This window comes from Brassica rapa, chromosome A03 (assembly GCF_000309985.2).
Source record: "Brassica rapa cultivar Chiifu-401-42 chromosome A03, CAAS_Brap_v3.01, whole genome shotgun sequence".
NCBI lineage: Eukaryota > Viridiplantae > Streptophyta > Magnoliopsida > Brassicales > Brassicaceae > Brassica > Brassica rapa.
Window position 1 is genome coordinate 12,002,646 of NC_024797.2, and position 22,952 is coordinate 12,025,597.

The 22,952-nt window shown below is 36.8% G+C and overlaps 6 protein-coding genes and 1 long non-coding RNA gene across 12 annotated transcripts; 5 read left to right on the forward strand and 2 right to left on the reverse strand.

Annotated features, from left to right (window-relative positions):
* The first annotated feature begins 204 nt into the window (after window positions 1-204).
* LOC103858238 (ADP-ribosylation factor 1) lies at window positions 205-1,947 on the forward strand. Of its 2 annotated transcripts, none has more exons than XM_009135556.2 (7): window positions 205-296; window positions 543-704; window positions 781-851; window positions 1,102-1,221; window positions 1,321-1,439; window positions 1,527-1,608; window positions 1,712-1,947. In XM_009135556.2, the coding sequence occupies exons 2-7, from the start codon at window positions 557-559 to the stop codon at window positions 1,715-1,717; spliced, it is 546 nt and encodes a 181-aa protein (XP_009133804.2). In that variant the 5' UTR covers window positions 205-296; window positions 543-556; the 3' UTR covers window positions 1,718-1,947. The 2 variants fall into 2 exon arrangements, with proteins under 2 accessions (XP_009133804.2, XP_018512605.2); XM_018657089.2 differs by having other exon boundaries at window positions 216-296; window positions 536-704.
* A 2,844-nt stretch (window positions 1,948-4,791) lies between these two features.
* On the forward strand, window positions 4,792-6,381 carry LOC103860072 (pentatricopeptide repeat-containing protein At2g13600). Its single transcript, XM_009137681.1, has one exon. It carries the CDS (start codon window positions 4,792-4,794, stop codon window positions 6,379-6,381), a length of 1,590 nt encoding a protein of 529 aa, XP_009135929.1.
* Window positions 6,350-9,543, reverse strand: LOC103858239 (probable pre-mRNA-splicing factor ATP-dependent RNA helicase DEAH3). 3 transcript variants are annotated; one of them, XM_009135557.3, is made up of 7 exons: window positions 9,192-9,540; window positions 8,913-9,115; window positions 7,752-8,836; window positions 7,288-7,413; window positions 6,969-7,207; window positions 6,765-6,883; window positions 6,350-6,686 (listed from the first exon to the last, which is right to left on the reverse strand). In XM_009135557.3, the coding sequence occupies exons 1-7, from the start codon at window positions 9,462-9,464 to the stop codon at window positions 6,560-6,562; spliced, it is 2,172 nt and encodes a 723-aa protein (XP_009133805.1). In that variant the 5' UTR covers window positions 9,465-9,540; the 3' UTR covers window positions 6,350-6,559. The 3 variants fall into 3 exon arrangements, 1 of the variants encoding a protein (XP_009133805.1); XR_004456307.1 differs by lacking the exon at window positions 6,350-6,686 and having other exon boundaries at window positions 7,288-7,522; window positions 9,192-9,543; XR_004456306.1 differs by lacking the exon at window positions 6,350-6,686 and having other exon boundaries at window positions 7,288-7,528; window positions 9,192-9,543.
* On the forward strand, window positions 9,470-13,375 carry LOC117132589 (E3 ubiquitin-protein ligase BRE1A-like). Its single transcript, XM_033287305.1, has 5 exons — window positions 9,470-9,517; window positions 10,970-11,425; window positions 11,821-12,088; window positions 12,350-12,493; window positions 12,640-13,375. Exons 1-3 carry the CDS (start codon window positions 9,470-9,472, stop codon window positions 11,947-11,949), a joined length of 633 nt encoding a protein of 210 aa, XP_033143196.1. The 3' UTR covers window positions 11,950-12,088; window positions 12,350-12,493; window positions 12,640-13,375.
* A 1,650-nt stretch (window positions 13,376-15,025) lies between these two features.
* On the forward strand, window positions 15,026-20,127 carry LOC103858241 (flowering time control protein FCA). Of its 2 annotated transcripts, XR_004456116.1 has the most exons (18): window positions 15,034-15,743; window positions 15,848-15,924; window positions 15,995-16,073; window positions 16,147-16,229; window positions 16,309-16,360; window positions 16,548-16,627; window positions 16,757-16,823; window positions 16,990-17,069; window positions 17,154-17,218; window positions 17,467-17,674; window positions 17,826-17,966; window positions 18,056-18,226; window positions 18,333-18,413; window positions 18,514-19,167; window positions 19,294-19,466; window positions 19,564-19,735; window positions 19,832-19,917; window positions 19,996-20,127. XR_004456116.1 is itself a non-coding variant. In XM_033286941.1 (13 exons), the coding sequence occupies exons 1-13, from the start codon at window positions 15,431-15,433 to the stop codon at window positions 18,384-18,386; spliced, it is 1,470 nt and encodes a 489-aa protein (XP_033142832.1). In that variant the 5' UTR covers window positions 15,026-15,430; the 3' UTR covers window positions 18,387-18,414. The 2 variants fall into 2 exon arrangements, 1 of the variants encoding a protein (XP_033142832.1); XM_033286941.1 differs by lacking the exons at window positions 18,514-19,167; window positions 19,294-19,466; window positions 19,564-19,735; window positions 19,832-19,917; window positions 19,996-20,127 and having other exon boundaries at window positions 15,026-15,743; window positions 18,333-18,414.
* LOC117125682 (peptidyl-prolyl cis-trans isomerase CYP21-3, mitochondrial-like) lies at window positions 18,943-20,613 on the forward strand. The gene is made up of 7 exons (XM_033286943.1): window positions 18,943-19,167; window positions 19,294-19,466; window positions 19,564-19,603; window positions 19,685-19,735; window positions 19,832-19,917; window positions 19,996-20,124; window positions 20,235-20,613. The coding sequence occupies exons 2-7, from the start codon at window positions 19,315-19,317 to the stop codon at window positions 20,470-20,472; spliced, it is 696 nt and encodes a 231-aa protein (XP_033142834.1). The 5' UTR covers window positions 18,943-19,167; window positions 19,294-19,314; the 3' UTR covers window positions 20,473-20,613.
* On the reverse strand, window positions 20,582-22,924 carry LOC103848145. 2 transcript variants are annotated; one of them, XR_004456117.1, is made up of 3 exons: window positions 21,359-22,924; window positions 20,887-21,290; window positions 20,623-20,793 (listed from the first exon to the last, which is right to left on the reverse strand). It is a non-coding gene; the product is annotated as an uncharacterized LOC103848145 (long non-coding RNA). The 2 variants fall into 2 exon arrangements; XR_628983.3 differs by lacking the exon at window positions 21,359-22,924 and having other exon boundaries at window positions 20,582-20,793; window positions 20,887-21,304.
* Between the last annotated feature and the right edge of the window lie 28 nt (window positions 22,925-22,952).

The window sequence follows — 22,952 nt, forward strand, 5'->3', positions numbered from 1 at the left end:
GTGGTAATCATAATGAAAATTAACTTTCATGCTGATTCGAGTAGGCGAGTGAATACGCTTAACTTCTCGGTCCAGTAAGGCCAATGGGCCTATCTACGATGGTGAGATTATTTTGGTAATCAATATTGCAATAATGGGCCGAACTGTATAGTAAATGATTTTTAACAATAAAATACATTTATTAGTGGGTTATATTATATACGTAGAGATTTTCAGTGTAACCACAAAAAAGAATCATCGGGAAACGTTGGAAGGGTCATCGGAGCTGAGATCTCTCGTGCGGCGTTGTTTCTTGGGTACGTTTATTCCTTCTCCTCGCTCCGGTTCAAATTTCTCTGCCGCGATCCGGATCCATGCGGCTCTGTCATTTTCCCGGATCCTTGTGAATCGCTAGTTTACAATTGCTGCTGGATCTGTATCTTTGACATTGATATTAGTTGATTCTCTAGACCTGAGGATATGATTGAGATCCGCTGCGATTTGTAATCATATTATACATGTTTAGTTTGAATTTGATGGAATCTCTTTTCGTGTGTGAATAGGTTTGGAAGAAAACATGGGGGTGTCATTCGGGAAGCTGTTCAGCAAGCTGTTTGCGAAGAAAGAGATGAGAATTCTGATGGTGGGACTGGATGCAGCTGGTAAGACGACCATCCTCTACAAGCTCAAACTTGGTGAGATCGTCACCACTATCCCTACCATTGGTAAGTTCACTTCCTATTCATGATATTCAAATGTTTTGTATGAGAGAAGCTCATGTTGTTTGCATTTTTTTTGCAGGTTTCAATGTTGAAACTGTGGAATACAAGAACATTAGCTTTACCGTCTGGGATGTCGGGGGTCAGGACAAGGTATTACTTTTTTTGCTTATTAGGTTCAGTGTTGGTATCTTGATCTTGTACCAATACTCTACATTTGATAAGCTAAATCAAATCAGCCGGAATCTCGAGCATGCTTTGATTCATTCTCAAAGAAATGTCGTTTTCTGGCTGACATTTCCCATTTTAATGGACTTTGTTGTTTCGTTTTGAGGTTCTGCTCATATGTAGAATTGTTATCAAAACACTTCACTAATGGTTTTCTTCTTACTCATTCATCCAGATCCGTCCATTGTGGAGGCACTACTTCCAGAACACACAGGGACTTATCTTTGTTGTGGACAGCAACGATCGTGACCGTGTTGTTGAAGCGAGAGACGAGCTTCACAGGATGTTGAACGAGGTCCTATATATTATATATAAGAATCAATAGATTTATTATATGCATGCACCGTTTGGTTTTTTGACTTTGTTATTGTTTTTTTTTTTTTTTTCTGTGCAGGATGAGTTGAGGGATGCAGTTCTGCTTGTCTTTGCTAACAAGCAAGATCTTCCCAACGCAATGAACGCTGCTGAGATTACTGACAAGCTTGGCCTTCACTCTCTCCGCCAACGACACTGGTTTGCCAAAAAAAAACCCACACAACTCTAGCTCTCTCAGGCTCAGACATATGATCTTATATAATGATATCATTGTAATAATGGCAGGTACATTCAGAGCACATGTGCCACCTCTGGAGAAGGACTCTACGAGGGACTTGACTGGCTCTCCAACAACATCGCAAACAAGGTATCATCATCATCATCATCATCTACTTTCATCTTTTAACTCCCAACTTCTCATATAATCATTTGGGGAAGTCTGAGACATTGTTTAAACGTATGATGTGCAGGCATAGAAAGGATGTAGCAAGATCCCTCTTCACTTGTTTTGTTTATAAATCAAGGAAAGAAGGGTTCTGTTTCGCTAGTACTATCTTCATATCTTCTTCTTCTTCTCAAAAACTCAAAACCATAATCATACTTTGTACTTTCATTTAATAACGATGTTTTTTTGTTTTAATTTTTTTCTTCCGTAATTGAGTAAAATCACTTTTGTTTATTCTTTTCAACCAGATCTTTACTTTGGATATTAGTTTCGTTATTCAAATTTGCACCTCGGGTGTATACAATCTAACATTACACAAAATAGTTCACGAAGCACAGGTTATAGGCAAAAAAAAAGGTGAAACAAAAACACAAGCCAACCTCAAACAAACATGAAACCAGAGACGGTATTTTGTGGTTTTTTAAGCTCAAACATAACAACCCCTAATCCACTTGCGGTCCCGACGGACATCAAATCTACATTTACCCAGACTGGACTTGTAACATAACAATCTGTGGGTCTATAGAAGTCCAAATTATCGGGGTCTCTAAATATATTGCAAGGTTAAGAAAAAAAAATAGAAATATGCTATGTTGTGAATATAAAACAAATAATACAATGTTTTTTTAATACTTATATAAACTGTATATACATAAATTATTAATTTACGATTCTAATGTGACCATATATTGACATTAAAATTTTAAAATTTTTAATCTTATGATCTTATCTATTTGTGTCATATTTTGAACCAGACCAACTTGAAACTGATGAAATTTATTAATTTATCATGTTTATTAATTAATTGACTATTAATTTATAGAGTTTTACACTGTGTTTAAGTGTGGAGATTCATACACTGGGTAGAGGGCTTTACAACTACATCACATACATCAGTTTCATGTTTCATGTTTATTGTTTTTTTTTTTTTTGAGGTTTTCATATATTCATCAAATCCGTCAGGAAAACAGGTAATTATAGAGAAGATGGTGAAAAGAAGGATAAAGAGAGTGAAGCCAGGGTTATCCATGCTTTCACGTTTAGGGCGTGACTCTTATATTAGTGAATTAGTTTAGGATATTTTTAATTATAATTTTAGTTGAAATTAGTTGGTGAAAATAATGGACGCTCGACTCGTATTTCCTTGGAAACTAAATACATGTAATTTAATTTATTTTGTTTTGTCTGAAAATATATATGTAATTGATACAATTCTTTTTTTTTTCCTTATAACCGTAGTGTGATCCCAAAAGTTTTCTAGGCCAAAAACTAATCACTACGTGTTCCGCAGGATCCGCGTTTTTCTTACCATTTAAGGTGTCTCGAGTGCCAAGGGAAATCGAACTCAGATACAATACTTTATCAAATCACAAAATATGGAAACCAGTGTCAAATAAATATGGAAACCAATGTCAAATCTAAATGGATATCTTAGGTTGTTTAAGATAAATGCATAAACTGGGTTTGTACTTTGGTATTGTTAGGTTGACCGGGCTGGTCACAATAAATGCCATTGTACCAATTACTCATAATTAGGGCTGTTCAATATGGTAAAACCGAACCGCACCGAACCAAACCGAACCAAAATAGACAATATGGTTTGGTTTTGGTATATATTATATAAACCGAATGGATATAATTTTATAAAAACCGTAGGATTTGGATATGGTTTGGTATATAACCGATTAAACCGAATAAACCGAACAAAACCGATTAAAAGTAAAAACATATAAATATGTATCTATTTTATAACAATACATGAAAATCTATTTGTTACATAAGTTAAATTTGTCTTAATAACCATTACCATAATTTTATAGTAATAAAAAACTTTAATTTGTAAAATACTTGAACTATAACTAAATAACAATACATCGCAATTCAGACATCTTATTTTCTAAGTATTTTTTTGATTTTTTTTATTTATTTTATTCTTCACTAAATTAATATGAAGATTATAAATTTGATGGAAAATAATTAATGGAAAATTTTCAATTGAAAAATCATGACTTTAATGAACACTAAATATGGAAGAGTGGAAAAACTTTTCTTTCATGTTTCTGTTTTGTTTCATATTTTTAGTTTCAAAATTTCAAGCTTTGATTTTAGTTATAGATTTGATTATTTTATTTGATGGTAGAAGCATTTTTACTTTTTTGTTCATTTATTTGAACATGTAATATATTTTTAATAAATGACTGTGTTGACAATATGACTCTAAAATTCATATAATATGATCTCAAACAAAATAATTATGTTTTTTGGTATAAAACCGAAATAAACCGAAAACCGACGGTATATAAACCGAACCGAACCGAAGTAAATATGGATTTAGAATGGTAGTTATATTTTACTAACCGAAATACCGAAAACCGAGAAAAACCGAACCGAAACCGAACCGATATCCGGATTGAACACCGATACTCATAATAACAAAACTATGCAACTTATGTGTATATATAACAAAATTCAAGTGTTGTAAAAAAAATAATAACAAAATTCAAGTACCGAGTACGCAGTCAGATTAATCAATGAATTTGATCTTTAGGTTCAGGAGCAGTGGATTATATTGTTGATCACGCTGAACTCTGTTTTGTATTCGTCCAAGACAGCAAGATTAAAGGGGTTTCCTGTCACCACCATTAAAAATCTTTAAAATAGTTTCAATAAATTTTTGGATTCTGAAATAAAAATTTGAAAAATTTCTTTTTTAAAAATCGAAAATATAATAAAAAGTTTTAATTCAAAAACGTATTAGATGAGAAAATAAATAAAACAATTCTTTTATTTTATTTTTTATTATTTATTTAAATAATTATGTATCTATGTATATATAGAGTAAAGATAGAAGGATTTGGTTACCTTTTTAATAAAACATTTTTTGGTTATTTTTCTTTTTTGAGTTTCTTTGGTGAAAAAACTTAAAAATGGTCATTTTAAATAATTGCCCATGTTACTATTATGCATCTTAGTATCTTACTTAGGATGCATGTCTTTGATCTCTTTTTAAGACGAAACATTTATAAACTTCAGTTCAATCATTAGTGTCTTGTATCCAGAGAGAGGGTCCGCGCAAGATTAGACGAAAAAAAATAACAAGACAAGATGCGCATGTTAGAGTCGAGTGCAACTTTCCTACGCGGACATTTTTCGCGCCGGATATTCACGATACCAACGGCTACTCTCAACCGTTTGATCAACGATCACTTGCGGGACGACAGTTTGGTGGAAGCACGCAGGATTTTTAATCAGAACCGGACATCGCTAGACATTTCAACATGGAACATGATGATCTCGGCGTATGTTCAGCGTGGTCTGATGCTGGAAGCTCACCAGGTGTTCGATCAAATGCCTGTTAGAGACGTGGTGTCGTGGAACACCATGTTCACGGGTCTGAAGAAAACCAAAGATCCAGAGAGCGTTCTTAGGCATTTTATAGAGATGCGGAGATCCGGGTTGAATCCAGATGAGCTTACCATCTCTGCGATAATAGACGCAGTGTCTGGACCTGGGTCTAAGGTTCTTGTTTTGCAGATTCACACTCTTGCTATTCGGTTAGGGCTTAGCTTAAGCGTTTATACTGGTTCTGCTTTGTTAAGAGGCTACACAAGTTTTAGGGATCTAAGAGGTTTAGAAAGAGTCTTTAAGGAGATTTTGCTCAAGGATGTGGTGTCTTGGAATGTGTTGATTATGGGTTACATGAAGCTAGGTTTTGTGGAGGATGGTGAGAGAGCATTCGCTGAAATGCCGGAGAGGAACATCGTAACTTGGCATACGATGTTGATTGGGTACATAAACAACATGGAGATGGATAAAGCTAGGGACTTTTTCGATAAGATGAGTCAAAGGAATGTTTTTTCTTGGACCGTGATGATCAATGGGTACGTGCAGTGCAGGGAGTTTAAAGTAGCCTTGTTGCTTTTCCGTGAAATGGTTGAATCTTGGAGCAACAGTCCAAGTCACTACACGTTTTCGAGTGTTTTAAAAGCGTGTGCAGCTTCTTCCTCGCTTCTTATGGGGAGACAAGTGCACTCAATGATCACAAAACGTGGAATGGCTTGTGACGTAGTCTTGTCGACTTCTCTCATAGATATGTATGCCAAGTCAGGTGATATTACCGCTGCTTCAGGCGTGTTTAAATCAATGCCAGTGAAGAATTCGGCTTCATGGAACTCAATGATTGGAGGGTTCGCAAGACATGGACTAGGGGGGAAAGCTTTGGAGGAATTCGAGAGGATGGTCCAATGCGGCTACAAGCCTGATCAGGTGACATTCATAAACTTGTTATCGGCTTGTGCTCACGCGGGGCTAGTGGAAGAAGGGGAAAAGCAGTTCATGTTGATGGGTAGGTTTGGGATAACTGCAGAAAAGGAGCACTATGCATGTATGGTGGATCTACTAGCAAGGGCTGGTCATTTAGATAAAGCAGAGAGGTTGATAAAAGGGATGCCTTTTGAGCCTGATTTTGTTATCTGGGGGGCATTGCTCGGGGCTTGCGGATTGCATTCATGTTTGGAGCTAGGTGAAGTTGCTGCTAAAGGAATCTCGAGGCTGAGAAGAGAGCATCCCGCAGCTTATGATGTTCTCTGTAGAGTTCATGGCGAGAAAGGAGATTGGACAAGTGTTATGGAGTTGAGGAGATTGATGAGGAAGACCAAAGCCAAGAAACAAGACGCTAGTAGCTGGATTGAATAGAGCCGCTGTGAAACAGAGCTTTTGTAATATCAAATACATAAAGATTTTAGAACGAAAGTTTTGAGTAATGCAAGATTCTTTCATTGTAACAGAAACAAACGACCAAGTATCCAACATAGCTTACACAAAACATAATCTTATGACAAAGAGATTCTTCTTGCCTTCGTGATTTGACTCTTCACTTTCGGTTCTTGCTCTCGTTCCTTTCCCTCTCTCTCTTCTTGTAAAGCTTCTCAAGGACTCTTTTTGCTTCACAGTTGGGGAAGTTGGAAAGATCATAGTAATGCGGTGCAACATCTACTAACCTGAAAACAAGCGAAGATGGTCGGTTTTCCACAGGCTTTGAGTTTATCAAACAACAGAAGCAGAAGATGGGAACTAACCAGTCACCGCGGATATCTGTAACAGTGCGAATGAAATTGCGAGTAGTCAAGACATATTCATTATAAATCACCCACTCCGGTTTGTGATCCAGGCAATTGGATGGATGCAAGTGAACCACCTGCCCATCAGATACAAGTGTTATAAGCAATAATAGCATGGCCTTTCGCAACATATAAAAAAGAAAGGATTATGTTTTGGCATACTTGGTTATCTTTGACGGTCAAGTAATGGCCAGTGCGTTCTAGGTGAGCCACCTGCATGAAATAACCAGACAGCATGGCCTTTCTGATATTGACGTAGTAGTCACGACTGTTGAAATCCGTGCTACACATCTTGAGATTAAACCTCGACATTATTCTCACTAGCTGCTGCCTCACATTGTCTGCAGACTTCATTGCTCTATTGTTCACAAAGTTCTCAAAACACCAGTTTGGGTCTTCATCTGTCAGAATAGCAAGTGCCCAGGTCAACTACTTGTCTCAAGCAGAGCTATAACAGAAAAAGCAGAGGATAGAGACTCACTGTTTTGCTTGTAGGCGTGGTACACGTTCAGAAGCGTCAGGTGATCTCCATCAATATGTCCAAATTTAGATTTTGCTTCATCTGCTGCTTTTTGAGCCTCTCTAGGCCGAACAAAGCAATTCGGTACTAGAGAGAGAATTTGTTTTATAACAGAATAGGTCCATGGAAGAGGTCAGCAGATGCATAGAAGCGAGAGAGAGAGACGATACCATTTGCTTGAGAGAAAACTGACAAACTGCAACTACATGCATCAGCACTTACTTAGAGTTTCCCAACCACGGACATGGAGAGCCCAAACTAGTGAACCTAGCTCTAATGGCAGGATATACAAATGCAGACACATGACATGTTCGTATGCAATAGATGTTTATGTATGACATGCTTATAGATGACTTCTATTTCATACGCAATGGCCGATTCCCCCCCCCCCCCCCCCAAAAAAAATACCATGGCAAAGAACGTACCTGATAACATTGCAGAAACTGAGAGAATCTCATTTGAACAGTTGAACTCAGGGCTGACAATGAGCATCTTTGACATCTGTGGATCCAAGGGAAACTCACTCATTATCTCGCCAGTCCTTGTCAAGTTACCTTCATCATCCAACGCTCCCAGATAATTCAAAACCTCTAATGCTCTCATCAATGTCTCAGGAGCAGGAGGGTCCATGAAATCAAAGTGCACCAAGTCGTCTATACCCAACTTTTTCAATGTCAAGACAGTATTAGCAAGATTTGATCTCAAAATCTCAGGATACGTCTGCGGCTGCAGATCATTGTTGAAACTCTTCTCTGTGTAGAGCCTGAAACATTTTCCAGGGCGAGTTCTACCAGCACGACCTGACCTCTGGTGAGCACTTGCCTTTGATATTGGGGACACCAACAACGACTCAACACGGATCCGTGGGTTATAGACTTTCTGCTTGGCAAAACCAGGGTCAATAACATAAACAATCCCATCAATGGTTAAAGACGTTTCAGCGATGTTGGTTGAGACAACGATCTTTCTACCAGCAGGACCACCTTCTGTTAATGGCTCGGGTGCAGGGTCAAAAATCTTCTGCTGCATCGCAGGTGGGAGAGTAGAATATAATGGCACAACTTTGACAGGTCCCACTTGATCTCCAAGGTTACTGACCTCTTTATTGATTTTACGGCAGGCATCTTCAATCTCCTCCTCTCCAGTTAAGAAAACAAGAACATCTCCAGGCGGCTCGCACATATGTATCTGAACAACGGTCCTTATCGCAGCTTCAAGATAGTCCCTCTCAGGCTCCTGTGTGTAGAATATCTCAACCGGATGAAGCCTACCAGGGACTTTCATAAGAGGAGCACCGCTAAAATACTCCTGAAACTTTTCAGCTTCCAAGGTTGCACTCATCACAACTAGCTTAAGGTCAGGTCTGTTCCTCAAAACCTCTTTGAGAAGACCAAAGAGAACATCAGTAGCCAAAGTTCTTTCGTGAGCTTCGTCGAGAATAATAACTTTGTATCTCTCTAGAAGCGGATCCGCCATTGCCTCTCTCAACAGCATACCATCAGTCAAATATCTGTAATGGAGGTTGATTACGATAAGATCAAAAAACATAAAAGATTAAAATGAGAAGAAACAAAAAAAAAACTCACTTGAGCATAGTACGAGGGCCACTACAGTCCTCAAAACGGATGCTGTAACCAACTTCTTCTCCAATGGCAACATCCATTTCATCAGCAACACGACGAGAAACAGACATTGCAGCGACTCTACGAGGCTGCGTGCAGCCAACTAACCATTTCTTATGCTTATTTGTGTTCTCAGCCTCAACGGCATCTAAAACAAACTGTGGAATCTGTAACAATCAACACAGCAATTATTGTTAATATTCACATTCCTAAACCCGAAACAAAGATCATTCCCAATCTCACCTGAGTAGTTTTACCACTCCCAGTCTCACCGACGAGGATCAGCGTCTGGCTAGATTGCAACGTGCGGAGAAACTCATCTTTCTGCAGCCAAACGGGAAGATCTCTCCTCTTCTCGAGAATATCGTAGTACCTCTGCGAGTAAGGCTTCCCGTTCCATTTGTTGATACCAGCCGCCGCCGAAGCAGCTCCGAGAACGTTGGATTTGTTGTTCTTCGCCGATGGATCTTCCATAACGTCGAACAAGCTAACCTTCCGCTTCCTCTCCGTACCCATGGTGAATGAATGAACGAGAAAACTTGGGTGCAGCGGAGAAAGGGAAAGCTAGGGTTTGTGGCGCCAGGAGATATTCTGATTTACGAATTTATCCCTAATATTTTCCAAAAGGCCCGTTAAATTTTAATTGGGTTCTCTATATAGTCAACAATGTTTTCTCTGGATTGGCCCATGTGTTGCCTATTCATCTAGCACTAGTAGAGTTGGGTCCGACTCATTACACTCCTAGAATTGTTTAAAACCTGTATAATAATTTTTTTAAATAAGTTTTACAAAATTGCAGAATATAAATTAGCATCATATTTCTGGTGTATGTCAAAACTGTTAAAAGAATTGTGTTGGCAAATATATCAATACACTTATTTGTCCGTCAATTGTCCAAAAATATTAACTTTTGGAAGTATGAAGCACATATAAATTTACAGAAAAGATTATATGCAGAATTAAAATATTATAAATACTAAAAGATAGATAAATTTAATTATGAAAATAGAAATTTAATAATTAATACTTTTTACAAGTTTACCATGTTTGGGTAAATTATCATTATAAACATTGAAAATATATAAATATTAATAAACTAGTGAATATATTTAGTTTCTTTTTAGTGACTTTTTCAAAGTATAAATTTATGATAAATTTTATTTAATATTTACAGTATTTTGTGTATGTTTTTTTTAATTTTGATAGTGACTACATAATTAATATCTTATTTTGAAATTTTAGAGTTTAATTTTTTTGTCATAATTGTATAAGTCATATCATAATTTAGTATGATCAATATCATATTTTTGAATACATCATGTTATCATTTAAAAAAATTATGTTGAATACATTTAAACAATCATTTGGTAAATGAAGTTTTAAATGAAATTTTTGATAACTCTGAGTAATCATAAATTTGTTTGAGTAAAAGTTCATTAATACTTCTATAGCAGGAGGTCTAAGGTTTCAAGTTTTGGAGAAAGCGAAATTATACGAATTAAAGGAAAAAATCAATACAATACTAAAAGGGGAATAAGGGCTTCCCACATGCTTCCACGTCCTTAATAATAATCAACCAATAGGATGTCTTTTTTTTTCCACGTCACGCGAAGGATGGGCTGTTTTGTTTCTTTGATCCGTAAAATATAAAATTTGACACAAAAGCCCAATCCAAAATAAACCTAGCAAAACTCATAAACATCGTCTTTTTCTCTTTCTCACCTTCCCCAGTTTTCTACGTTTCTTCCCTACTGTATCTAAGCCATAAATTGAACCTCTAATAACATAAACGTTCGACTTGCTTCATTATCGTCTCCACCTCTCTCCTTATCTGCGAAAATCAATCATAGTATTCTAATCTCTTGCTTTGTTTGATTGCTTCCATGTCAGTTGGCTTCCTTAAAATATATTGGATTCTTCTTCTTCCCTGGAAAATTGAAGGTGCTTCCTCTTTTTTCCCTCTCTCTTACTTCTTAATTGTTTTCATAACTAAATTGGATATGCGATTCGATCTAATTTAGGGTTTTAGTATCAATATTATCCCAATTTCGTTCATATCACAGCACTGTCTCTGGGTTCTAAAAAGAAAAGCTCTCAATATCTTATTTTTCTCTGCCACAGAGAGAGAGAGAGAGAGAGAGAGAGAGAGAGAGAGAGAGAGAGAGAGAGAGAGAGAGAGAGAGAGAGCTAAAGGGGTTTCGAGTGAAGATGAAGGAGGGAAAGCAATAGAGACGTCACAGCCGACGGTGGCTCCTCCGGCGAAGCACAGCCGACAGCTAGGAGCTCAGCTGTCGGGAAGCATGAGTTTCAGCAGACAAATGTCGAATGAAGACGAGGAGATGTCGAGGACGGCTTTGTCTGCTATCAGGGCGAAAGAAGAGGAGATCGAGAAGAATAAGATGGAGATTAGGGAAAGGGTTCAAGCTCAGCTTGGTCGTGTCGAAGAGGAGACTAAGCGCCTCGCTTTGATCCGTGAGGTATAGCATCTTTACTTCCTCATCTTTTTTTTTTTTTTTTGAGAATTGTGCTTTAATTTTGTTTCTTACATAGAAAAAAACAAATTAAGATATAAAAATTGGACATATGGGGGTTTAATGCAGTGAAGCTATGTGGTTGTGATTCATGTTTAGGGGGAGATTTGTAGGACCCCAAGTATTGAAATTTTCAAGAAACATTGAACAAAAAATAGCTTCTTTTTTTGTTTTTTCTTTTAAATTATAAGTAAAGATTGGGACTTTTGTGAGTGTTTCCACTTTTGTATCACTAATTGTAAAATCCATTTGGTAAAAATGAGATTTGTGGATCAAAGTTCTTTCCTTTTTATGAAAACTACCATGATTAAGAAGCTTAATGGTTTGAATTGTATATTTAGGAACTTGAAGGTTTAGCTGAACCCATGAGGAAAGAAGTTGCTTTGGCCAGGAAGAAGATTGATTCTGTCAACAAAGAGTTAAAGCCTTTGGGTCATACTGTTCAGAAAAGGTATGGCCATTGCACATAACCAAATCCATTATATGTCTGGTTGAGGATCATTATTAAGATGCTAATCTGGTGTGTAGGAACGAGAGTACAAAGAAGCTCTTGAAGCATTCAACGAAAAGAACAGGGAGAAGGTGCAGCTAATCACCAAGCTTACGGAGGTTAGTCAACTAATTCTAAAATCCTTTTCTTTTTTTTATTTATTGAATATAGTAATTGGAGATAGTGTTTGAATAATTGGTTCAAGTGTTTATCTTCTTCTCTGGTTATGGTTCTATGTTTGTCTAAATATATCTGTGAGTCTTGAGCTTAGTTAGTGATTTTTCAACTCAAACAAAAATTACAACATGATCTTTGAATTTTAAAACATCTGGTTTATTATTGACTGAATACAAGTACACGCTAATCCTCAATTTCTACAGACTCGAGAATAATAAATAAGATTCAGTGAGAAAGGTGAATCAGGCCAACATGCATGACGGCACATCCAGAAAGTAATTTACCTTCTTGATACCAGCAATCACATGCAGCGGAACAAAACCATGATCATCCATGTGCCCACGAAGGTATGTGTCTCTAATCAAATTCTCTTCACTGTAACAAAAAGAAACATTTGCATCTAAATTACTCCTTCCCAGAAGAGAAATGAGACGAATAAGAGAGATTCAATACAAAAGTACTACCTAAAATAATATTGTATTTGCTTCTGTAGTTTTACGTTTAGAGGAAGATCTTGGACTTGGTAAAAGACTGGACCAGGTGAGAGAGGGCTGATGAAAGGCATACGGGGATAATATGGAGATGCCAATTCTGAAATGAAAGACGCATTAGAAAAAAAAAAAGAGTTCCAAAACGTGATCTTTCAATGTATCTCACTAGGAGGAAAGGGCACATGCCCGCCAAAAGGCTGAATAGGCTGAGCTGCCATAAACTGAGGAGGAATTGACTGCATAGTTGGAGGTTGATGTCTCACAAATGCTGGGGCGCCTCTTTGTGAATGTGCATTTCCATCTCTCCCACTAAAGCTTCTGCAAAAATTCCAGTTTTGATTCCCTTGCTCCTGGCTGCGCCTGCCACCATGACTTTGGTGGTGGTGGTGGTGGTGGTTACCATTTTGGTTCCTGTGCGAGTGCCGTGGTGAAAAGTTGTCACTACAACCACCATGGGTTTGTGATGCAGAGCCATTCCTCTGGTTTTGGCCTCTAGGAGAAGGGTTGTGCGAAGGTGTTTCGACAAGTGGACCTTGAGAAACAGTACCATTAGCAGCGGATCCAGAAGAGCTATAGTAATTTTTAAAAAAATTTATAAAATAAAAAAAATTTAATATAAAATAATTTTACTGTTGACTTACTATTCTAATATTTCAATTTGAATATTCTCTTTGTTTTATAATATAATGGTTTAAAAGTATTTTTTGTTACACTATATAAATTGTTTTTATATTTCAATGTAACTTTATATTTATTATATATTGCGTGGCCAATTAAATTATGTAAATTACTGTATAATTGTTTAAATTTAAATATTAAATGACAGTTTTCTAAAGAAATAACTTTTAAATATTACAGATTTTAATTAAAATTGATTACATTTTGAAGCAGATAGAGTAATCTATAAACTAACTCTATATATATACCTTGAATTTCTCTCATTATGTGCATTCCTAACTCGAATGAGATAATCAACATCTAATATTATGTTACTCTCAGTATATTAGAAATGATCGAACCGTAAACCAATTAAGGATGATGTAAGGAAGACATAAATATGTATTTCCAGTTATCATAAAATATAGAATCAATTGACAGCAACTTAATTATGTTCAGCGTAGAACAACAGAGAAGAGTTTCCATAATTTCTAATATTATAATATCTCACTATTTTAAGCTTTTCTCTAGCACAAATACTCACTTTATTCTGGAGTTTAAGCTTTTCTATCTGATGATATTAGTAGTTTGATCCAAAAAAGAAAACAGTCGAACTGTACATTGTAATTGGAAAAAGAAAACAAACAAAGGTATATGAAACAAAAACTGGAAATATCAATTATCTGCAATTAAAGAATAATAAAGCAATAAAATTGTAAAAATACAAAAAAAAAATTTACACAGAAAAAGATTTAGTAAAATAAAATCGTAATATAATTTTCATAATTGATAGTGCTCAGTTAAAAAGTCTAAATTTACAACATACACAGTTTTATTTACATCTTTAAACCTATTATCTAATTAAAATGATTCTAAGGAAAGTGCCAGCATGAAGAGTTAGAAACTATACGATAAAATATAATACATAATATTAAAAATACATTACTGATCACTAAAAAATCATGTTAGTAGTAATAAAAATGAAATGACAACACATTTATTAAAACCATAGAACGACGCGCAACAAGGTGTTATTAACTATACAAACTACAAATTAAATATGCTTAACGCAAACACACATAAAAATGAGACATCATATTTGGATATATTTAAATAAATAATTTTAAATATATTATATTCTTGATAATTTTAAAATTACTTAAAAAGAAACTAAATTATTAAAAATAAATATACAAATAAAACTAAAGCAATATTTTTTAACGTCAAAATAATAAATGAATAAAACATATATTAGGTAAATAAAATAGATTTTAGATTTTAAAGACTTCTAATTCATGTAGTATTACAAAATTCAAAATCTGTTTATTACAATTAATATTTTACCATTAGATATATTAAAATAATATTCTAAATCTATATTCAATTGTCAGTTTTCAACTATTACACTTAAAAAATATTATTAAATACGCCTGTTTTTTTTTGAAATGGAGATTTTATATTTTAAGTAGGTTATTGGAGTACTTTTTTTCGTTGATTTATTCGAGATGAGATTCCAATATTTTAAACTAAGATAATTTCCATTCTACACATAATTATATATTTTTTACATAAGTCTAAAATCTCGGACTTGATTCTTCATATTTTATTAGTTAATTGTGTTACATATAATAAAAATACTTACTTCAAACTAAAAATATAAAAAAAAAAAATCAAATTTGAAAATTAGTTATATATAATTTAATATACAAAAGTTCAAATAGAAATAAAAATGATAAATGTAACAAATTTAAATATATTATCCGCGCGTAGCGCGGAGAAAGAATCTAGTATTTATAAGAGATCTACAACGTAGCACAAGATCCTATAAAACAGTTTAGATAATGCAGTCAGACGTGAATCTTCATACAACACGTCAGAATAATGCAAATTGGCTGTGAAATCGTCACTAATATTTTCTATAGCAGTAATAACATAATTATCTGTGTTAAAAAAATAATCATGAGAATAACATAGCACTAATTATGCTAGTCGCTAGAACGATGTCGTTTATGTACAAAGATTTAATGTAACCGAACCATATCAAAACCTACTACTCTCTCTCTCCCTCTCTCACTCAACCGGCGCCGGAGATATTTCCCGATTACACAAATCGAGTCAAGTAGAGGTGTCTTTTGGATGGAAAGACGCGTCGCGAACGCCTTCCCTGGAGCTGGTCCTCCACCACCACAAGTTCCCTATTATCATAACAACAACAACAACAACTACAACCCTCATCAGATTCATCCGTCGCACCACCATGTCTCCGCCGTTGGATTCCACCAATACCCACAAAACGACAACAGAGATCAGCGTTTCAATCAGCCGCATTTTGATAATCAACAGCAACACAATATGATCGTTGACGCTCCGCCGAGTAGTGAGTTTAGTCCTTGCGGCGGCGGAAGCAGCTTAAGGAAGAGACGCTCTCTATCCTCCTCCACCACCCCAGGTAACACCTCCAAGTTTGATTCTTTTCTTCATATCAGACGAAAAGGTGTAAACTTTTGTGATTTCACCATTGAGAAAAATGGTTTTTTTTCTTTTTTCATGAAGATCCTACTGCTGCTGCTGATGGTTGTATTGCCAAGTTATATGTTGCGCCTGTTCCAAAGACTGCTAAGGAAGACGATGTGAGTTCCTTGCCTTACTTGTTTTCCTTTTGAGATTCTGTTTCACAGTCTGTGTTTATATATGTGTCAGGTCCGTCAGGTGTTTGAAAAGTATGGTAATGTCACCGAGATCATCCTACCCAGAGATAAGATGAGCAGTGAACGAGCAGGTGACTTGAGGATGTTCTTTTTACTGATCATCCTTGCTTCTTGAGATTAGCTTATAACAATCCTCTTTTGCAGCTTACTGTTTTGTTAAGTACAGAAAGTTAGAAGAGGGTAATGCCGCTATTGCAGCTTTAACAGATCAGTATACCTTTCCTGGGGTGGGTCTTCGCTTCTAAACGTTTCTTCACTGACGTATGATTCTTTTCAAAAGGTTTTTATATATTTTCATTACTTCAGGAAATGTCTCCAGTTCAGGTTAGATATGCCGGCGCAGAACGTGAGCGGATTGGTAAAGATTGCTCTTTCATGCTCTTAAGAAAATAGAAAGTAACTATACTAAGACAAAATGATTGGAATGGGAACTTTTGAAAAACAAAAATCATGTCCGACAACTTACTGACTAGTGAGTATTTGATTTCTCATTGCCTCTCCTTCTCCCTCTCATTTTGTATATTCTGTTTCCATCTTGAGTTTAGGTGTTTCAACAGTGCAAATTCCTGATAAATTATACGTTAGATGCCTTAACAAACAAACAACAAAGACGGACGTCCATGAGGTATCGTTGGAGTCCTTTTTCGTTTTTGATTTTCATTTGATCTGAATTTTATTTTTTATTTTTTCAACAGTTATTGTTATGTTTCATGCCTGGTTTCATTTTGATGTGAACAGTTTGTCCTCTTTTCAGGTGTTTTGTAGGTTTGGAGTCATTGAAGATATTTATATGGCAGTCGACGACATGAAGGTTAGCCGTGGTATGTCCTTCGCCCTTAAGATATTAATTGTACTTGGTAAACTGTTATGTCTGTTTGTCTTTGGACAAACACTTGGGAAACATCATTTTATATAAATGCCAGGGAACTATCTATATGCAACTCGCTTTAATACCTTGCTCTTAGCTAATTTATTAGGTCTCTGCAGGGTTTGCATTTGTTCAGTTTTCTCGGAAGGAGATGGCACTAGCAGCAATCAAAGGGTTAAATGGAGTATTTACCATGCGGGTATAGTTCACATACTTCTTTTTTGTTGATTGTTTCTCAGTGCCTCAGTGTTTATTTGATCACTTCCTTCGTCTTTCCTTTCAGGGTTCTGATCAGCCTCTGATTGTTAGATTTGCAGACCCTAAAAAACCTCGTCTAGGGGAACCAAGGTTCTACTCTTTGCTTTTCCTTTTTTTTTTTATGTTATTTATTTGAGGATTTGCCTAGTTTTCTTTTGAATTGCAAAGTCATCTTCTTGGTTCTTACACTTTAAACTTACCGGTGTCACCCCCCTATGGTTGTGTCACTTAGCTATAGTTCTTGAAGGATTTGCTTTCAAAAGTTTTGCAGTAGCACTAATACAATCCTGATATCACTCCATCATCTCAACATTATTTCAATGGTTATGTGTCTTCAGGTTTAACTTTAACGCTCCACCTGCAATGCAACAATACGACCCAAATTGGCACCCACAACCATATCCCCAATGGGGAAACAATGAACATGCAGCTCCTAGATTCGTTGATTTCGCTTCTCAGCCAAATCACTTCCCGCAGCAAAATGCTCAAGCAGTATCCGAGTTTCAACAACCGCTGCATCAGAAATCTGAGACTGCCAGCGTGAAGGTACTCCTTTTGTAGTAGGATCTTATTGCTAATGGTAGACGGATATTGAACTCTGGACCATGAGTTTATTTATATAGAGGGGTTTAGGTTTTCATAAATCTCTTATTCACGCATCTGCTTCATCTTCATATCTATAACTACTTTTGTGTAGACTAGAAGCGATGGTCAGAAGATTTCTAGTCGTTCAAATGCCATCCATGAAGATCAAAATACAGAAGAATGTGACTGGAGTGAGCACACTTGTCCTGATGGGAACAAGTATTATTTCCATTGTGTCACTTGTGAAAGCACGGTAATACTTTTTTTCCCTCTTTCATTGTGCACTCCACTCAAGCAATTTGTCTAGTTAGTTAAAATGATTTATATGGATGGAGCACACAGTGGGAGAAACCAGAGGAGTACTCCATGTTTGAGAGATGGTTCGACGAGCAAATAAGGCTACAAGATCAAAATATTGCCAAGAGCCAAGATGCAATAAAAAACACCCAGCAAGATGAGTCTACTCTATTGGAACAGACTACTAAACTCCAACAACAATCCTTATCCACAGCGGTTAGATATATCATTTCTTGACACACTTGGACTTCCATATAGTTAGTATCTTCCTACAAGAAGAGTAGACTCCATCCAATCTTTCATCTGATGTGTGTGTTTCCAGGATCAGGAGAACAATTCAGTATATCCGGTAGTAACAAGAGTGAGTGGCTGTTGAAACGTCGTGTCCATAAAAATGTCTCAGGTAATTAATTGAACAGTTGATTCTCTCTCTGTTTATTAAAAGGACGTTAAATACTACATCTCACAAGATCTTATATCATCCTTCTTATGTTTCAATACAGGACAAGTCACTAAACAAGTATTTTGGAAAGGGGATTCAAAAAAAAGTTAAGAAAAGAATAGACCTGAGTTTAAAGAAGTTGATTTCTTCAAGAATGGGAACATTTGGTAAATATTTGTTGGAATCCAATAGAAAAGGGGTGTGATGAGAGTGGCATAAACTTTGGGACTTGTGAAAAACCATAGGGACCACTGATGATGATGATCCATCTAGAGAGATGTATGTTTGGTTTAGAAACCTCTGCACCTTATAGTCTCTCACATTTGCTCTATTGATGATGTCCACCACACCTACCTTAAAAAAAAACGCTTTCATGGTCATTCACGCATTTGATATGAATCCCACCAGATATCTTAGTTGGATTATATTTGAAAAATATTTACTATAAATCGACAACTGCAAGTTAACTAAAAGTTGGAGTTTATAAGGTAAATAAAACCACCTATAATTTCCACCTGATCCGAACCAAAAACTAAAATCCATTTCACATTTCAAAGTGCCTCTGGGCGAAAGAGAGGGTTCCTCATCGTCAATCAATCATGTTCCTTTTAAAAGGCCCAAATAGATTTGCAGACCAAAGAAAGAAGCCACTTTCTTTGCAGAAACAAACATCAACTTACTCTCCATCAGCTAACGAACAAGAAAGAAGCACAAGGTAAGTGTTAAGTTTCTCGGTCCTGTCTAGATCGGTGATTTATGGATCTCATAGAGATTAGATTATTCCCTGCAGAAGCTAACCGCTTTTCGAATCTGATTGTTCCTATTGATTGTCTTCTCCTAGGTGGTTGGGATCTAAAAGCTGATGGCGAAGATCAAGCCTCAAGCTCTATTGCAGCAAAGCAAGAAGAAGAAAGGACCTGCTCCTATTAGCATAACCAGCATCGTGATTTACACCTTGGCCGTGCTTTTGGTCGTCTTCGTCCTCTTCTCCGCCTACAAACGTTGGACCCTCAGGTTCGGTTCTCTATCAAAATTCAGATTTGATTCTATCACTATTAGTTTAGAGAAATTATTCTAAGATGTGAAAAAATGACTTCTTGTGGGCTTACAGATCTGAGATCCCAACCCACAATGGTAGATCACTTCTTCAGGTTACTATTATTCTCTCTGTCTATGTCTTCTCATAGTTATACCCCCCTCCTTTGTCAAATGATTGTCTTGTTGTTGTGTAGGATCCAGCCTTCCCTGGAGTGAAGAAGAATACTAATCTCCCATGGTTTGCTGTGAGTTTCATTATCATCCCCCCAATTATATTTATACCCCTATGTCTTCTCTTTGTTTTTTTCTGAATCTTTTCCTCTCTGTTTGTTGAACTCTAGACCTTGGATACTGGCAAAGGTTCAGTGACCATTCAACTATTCAAGGATGCTGCTCCCAACGTTGTTGACGAATTCATCAACTTATCGTAAGCAATAACTTCACACTACTGTATTTGCTTTGCCATTTCTTTTTTAACACAATGTTTTGTCATTGGTATTTGCAGTCAAGATGGGTATTTCAAAGGTTTCTCATTCAGTAGAGTTGTAAAGCATGCTGTGATTCAAGCTGGCCACTCTGCTCAGTTCGATGCTGTCAAAGATTGGGCTCTCCAAAGGAATAATCTTCATACCAGGTTTGCTGCTTACTACATTGTTAGCAAATAAAATATATGGAGAAAAAGCTTTGGCTTTTTGGTTTCTGGCTGATTATGGGGAACTCTTTCTATCATCTGTCTTGATGCAGTTTAAAACAAGAAGAATACATGGTGGGAACCCCTAAAGCTAAAAACGAGCAAGGAGGATTTGAGTTTTTCATTGTATCTTCTCAGATCACAGACCTCAATGAGAAATTGACAGTCTTTGGTCGAGTTGTGAAGGGACAAGACGTTGTTAAGGAGATCGAGGAGGTTGAGATAGATGAGCATTATCAACCAAAAGCACCAATCGAGATCATGTCCGTCACTTTGCTTCAAGACATGTGAAACCTGCTTTATTACTTCTTTGTATTAAAAAAAAACTCCAAAGTGATTCTTGATGTATTAATGCTTTGTAATTTGAATACTTTCCATCACCTCATTTGCAACTTTGTGGTAACACAAGTTTTAAGTTTCTATCTTCTGTATAATTCTCTCGTAGCTAGTAAACAACACGTGTGACATTTAAAAGATATTCGAGAGCTAAAACAAAAAGGTATCGCTAATGTTTTTTACACATGATGATACAAGGAGGATACTGTAAAAAACACTTGAAATCAACTATCCCAACCAGATCTCCTTTTCCTCTCTCTTGGCCGATCTTCAGAACTGCAACAGTAGGGTCAAATAATGTCAGCCAACTCTAAAGATTATAAATCAAACCTTACAAGAAAACAGTGCTGCAACTAATAGGAAACAAACCTCTGTGTATTCTTTTGACTCGAGTGATGACTAGTTGCTACTGGGGGAGTTTGAGTTTGAGCTCTACCCATGTCCCCACCAATGGCCCCACCTGAGACAAATCCCGTTAGGGCGGGTCTCTTGTTCGGATAAGCTTGGTTTGATGGCGTAGCAGCCACAAAGCTATTCTTGAATTGGGCCATTACTCCGGTTCTCACAGAATTGATCACCCCTTTCTACTTGGTGCAGCTTGAGACGATGGTGCTGTTCGTTTGGTTGCCGCAGGTACCGGCGGCAGCGGCAGCGTCAACATTCGGCGTCAACTCTTGTTCGTTTCGTTGACGCAGGCAGCTGCGTCTGACGCTGCGTTCGAACGCCGCGTCCTGCGGCTGACGCCGATAAAACCAGCGGTCGCGACATAAAACCTGCGGCCAATAAGGTAATTTACTATTTTACCCTTACTATGTTTTAGTATTTACAAAAAAACCTAAACCTAAATTTGACGCAGTCGGGGAAAGTTTGACGCAGCTCCATCTCTATCTTTCTCTCTCGATCTCCATTCTAGAACCAGTGAAGACCTCGAGAGCTCTCTCCATCTCGTGCTCTCTCCATCTCAAGCTCTCTCTCTATCTCGAGCTCCCTCTCTCTCTCTCCATCTCGAGCTCTCTTCATCTCGGGCTCTCTCTCCGTCACGAGCTGTCTCCATCTCAGGCTCTCTGGCTCTCTCTCCGTCACGATCTGTCTCCATCTCGGGCTGTCTCTCTTCTCCGAAGAAAACCCATCTCCGATCTCATCTCGAAGCTTTCTTCTCCGAGCTCATCTCATCTCCAAGCTCTCTCTTCTCCTTTTCTCGTTGAGGTACGTTTGATGCTAGTGAAATAGAGTTTCAACATTCTGATTATTGAATCTCTGATGATTGTTTGATTCCATTGCTGTAACTAGGAATCATAGTGAAATAGGCCTAGCTGTAACTCCCTTTCTTTGCCTTCATGGTTCCATTGCTGGTCTGTTCTTTTAATATAAACGATGGGTTGTCTTCTGAGTGTAGCTTTTGGGGTTTCTAAATTTAAAGTGCAGGCTACAAAAACATCCTATTGTAGTTAGTACGTATTGGTTTACGAGTCTGCACTCATGGGGAAGCTTAAAGGGTTGCTATATGTAACTTCGATATGAAGTTCATATATGCATATGTCGGTGTACCTGGTAGAGCACATGATACCAAAGTCTTGACTCATTGTGCGAGAAACGAGGCTTCTTTTCCACATCCTCCTCCCGGAAAGTATTATTTAGTTGACTCCGGATATCCGACCAGGACAGGGTATCTTGGTCCGCATCGTAATATGCGATATCATCTTAGTCAGTTTGCTACAGGAGGACCACCAGTTAGTGCAAGAGAGATAAAATGGTGATGATGGAGAAGGAGAAGCTGATAGTGACGGTGATGAAGAAGAAGGTGACGATGATGATGATGATGAAGATGATGTTGGTGTTGGAGGTGGTGGTGGTGGACATATTGTATATGAGCCGACAGGTGATAGAGCGATGGAAGATTTGCGTGATAACATCACAAATGAATATGGTAGAGGTCGTTTACCGTATTAAATGTTTTAGTTGATGATTTAATTTTTTTTTTGCTTATAACTTTGATTGTCATTTAAATGTGATATTTATTTAAGACTTGATGTAATATTTAGCTTTTGTTTATGATAAATATTTTGAATTATTATTTTGTTTCTAATTTAGCTTATGATGTATGAAAAAAAATTGTTACATTTGTATAATTTACATTTGTATAATTGACCAAAAAATTATTATCAAGTAAACATAATATTTTAATGGATGTAAATATATTTAAACTACACTTGATTTATTTAAATACAATTTTATAAAAAAATTAAAATAAATCTGAAAAAATGAAAATAGCCGCTGCGTCTGTCAAACGAACAACCCAAAAATCTGCTTCCTGCGGCAGCGTCGGCGTCGATCTCAACTTCTTGCGTCTTCTAAACGAACAATAATCTGCGGCAGCGGCAGCGTCGGCGTCAGCGTCTGCGAAACGAACAACAACTGTCTTCATTGACGCTGCC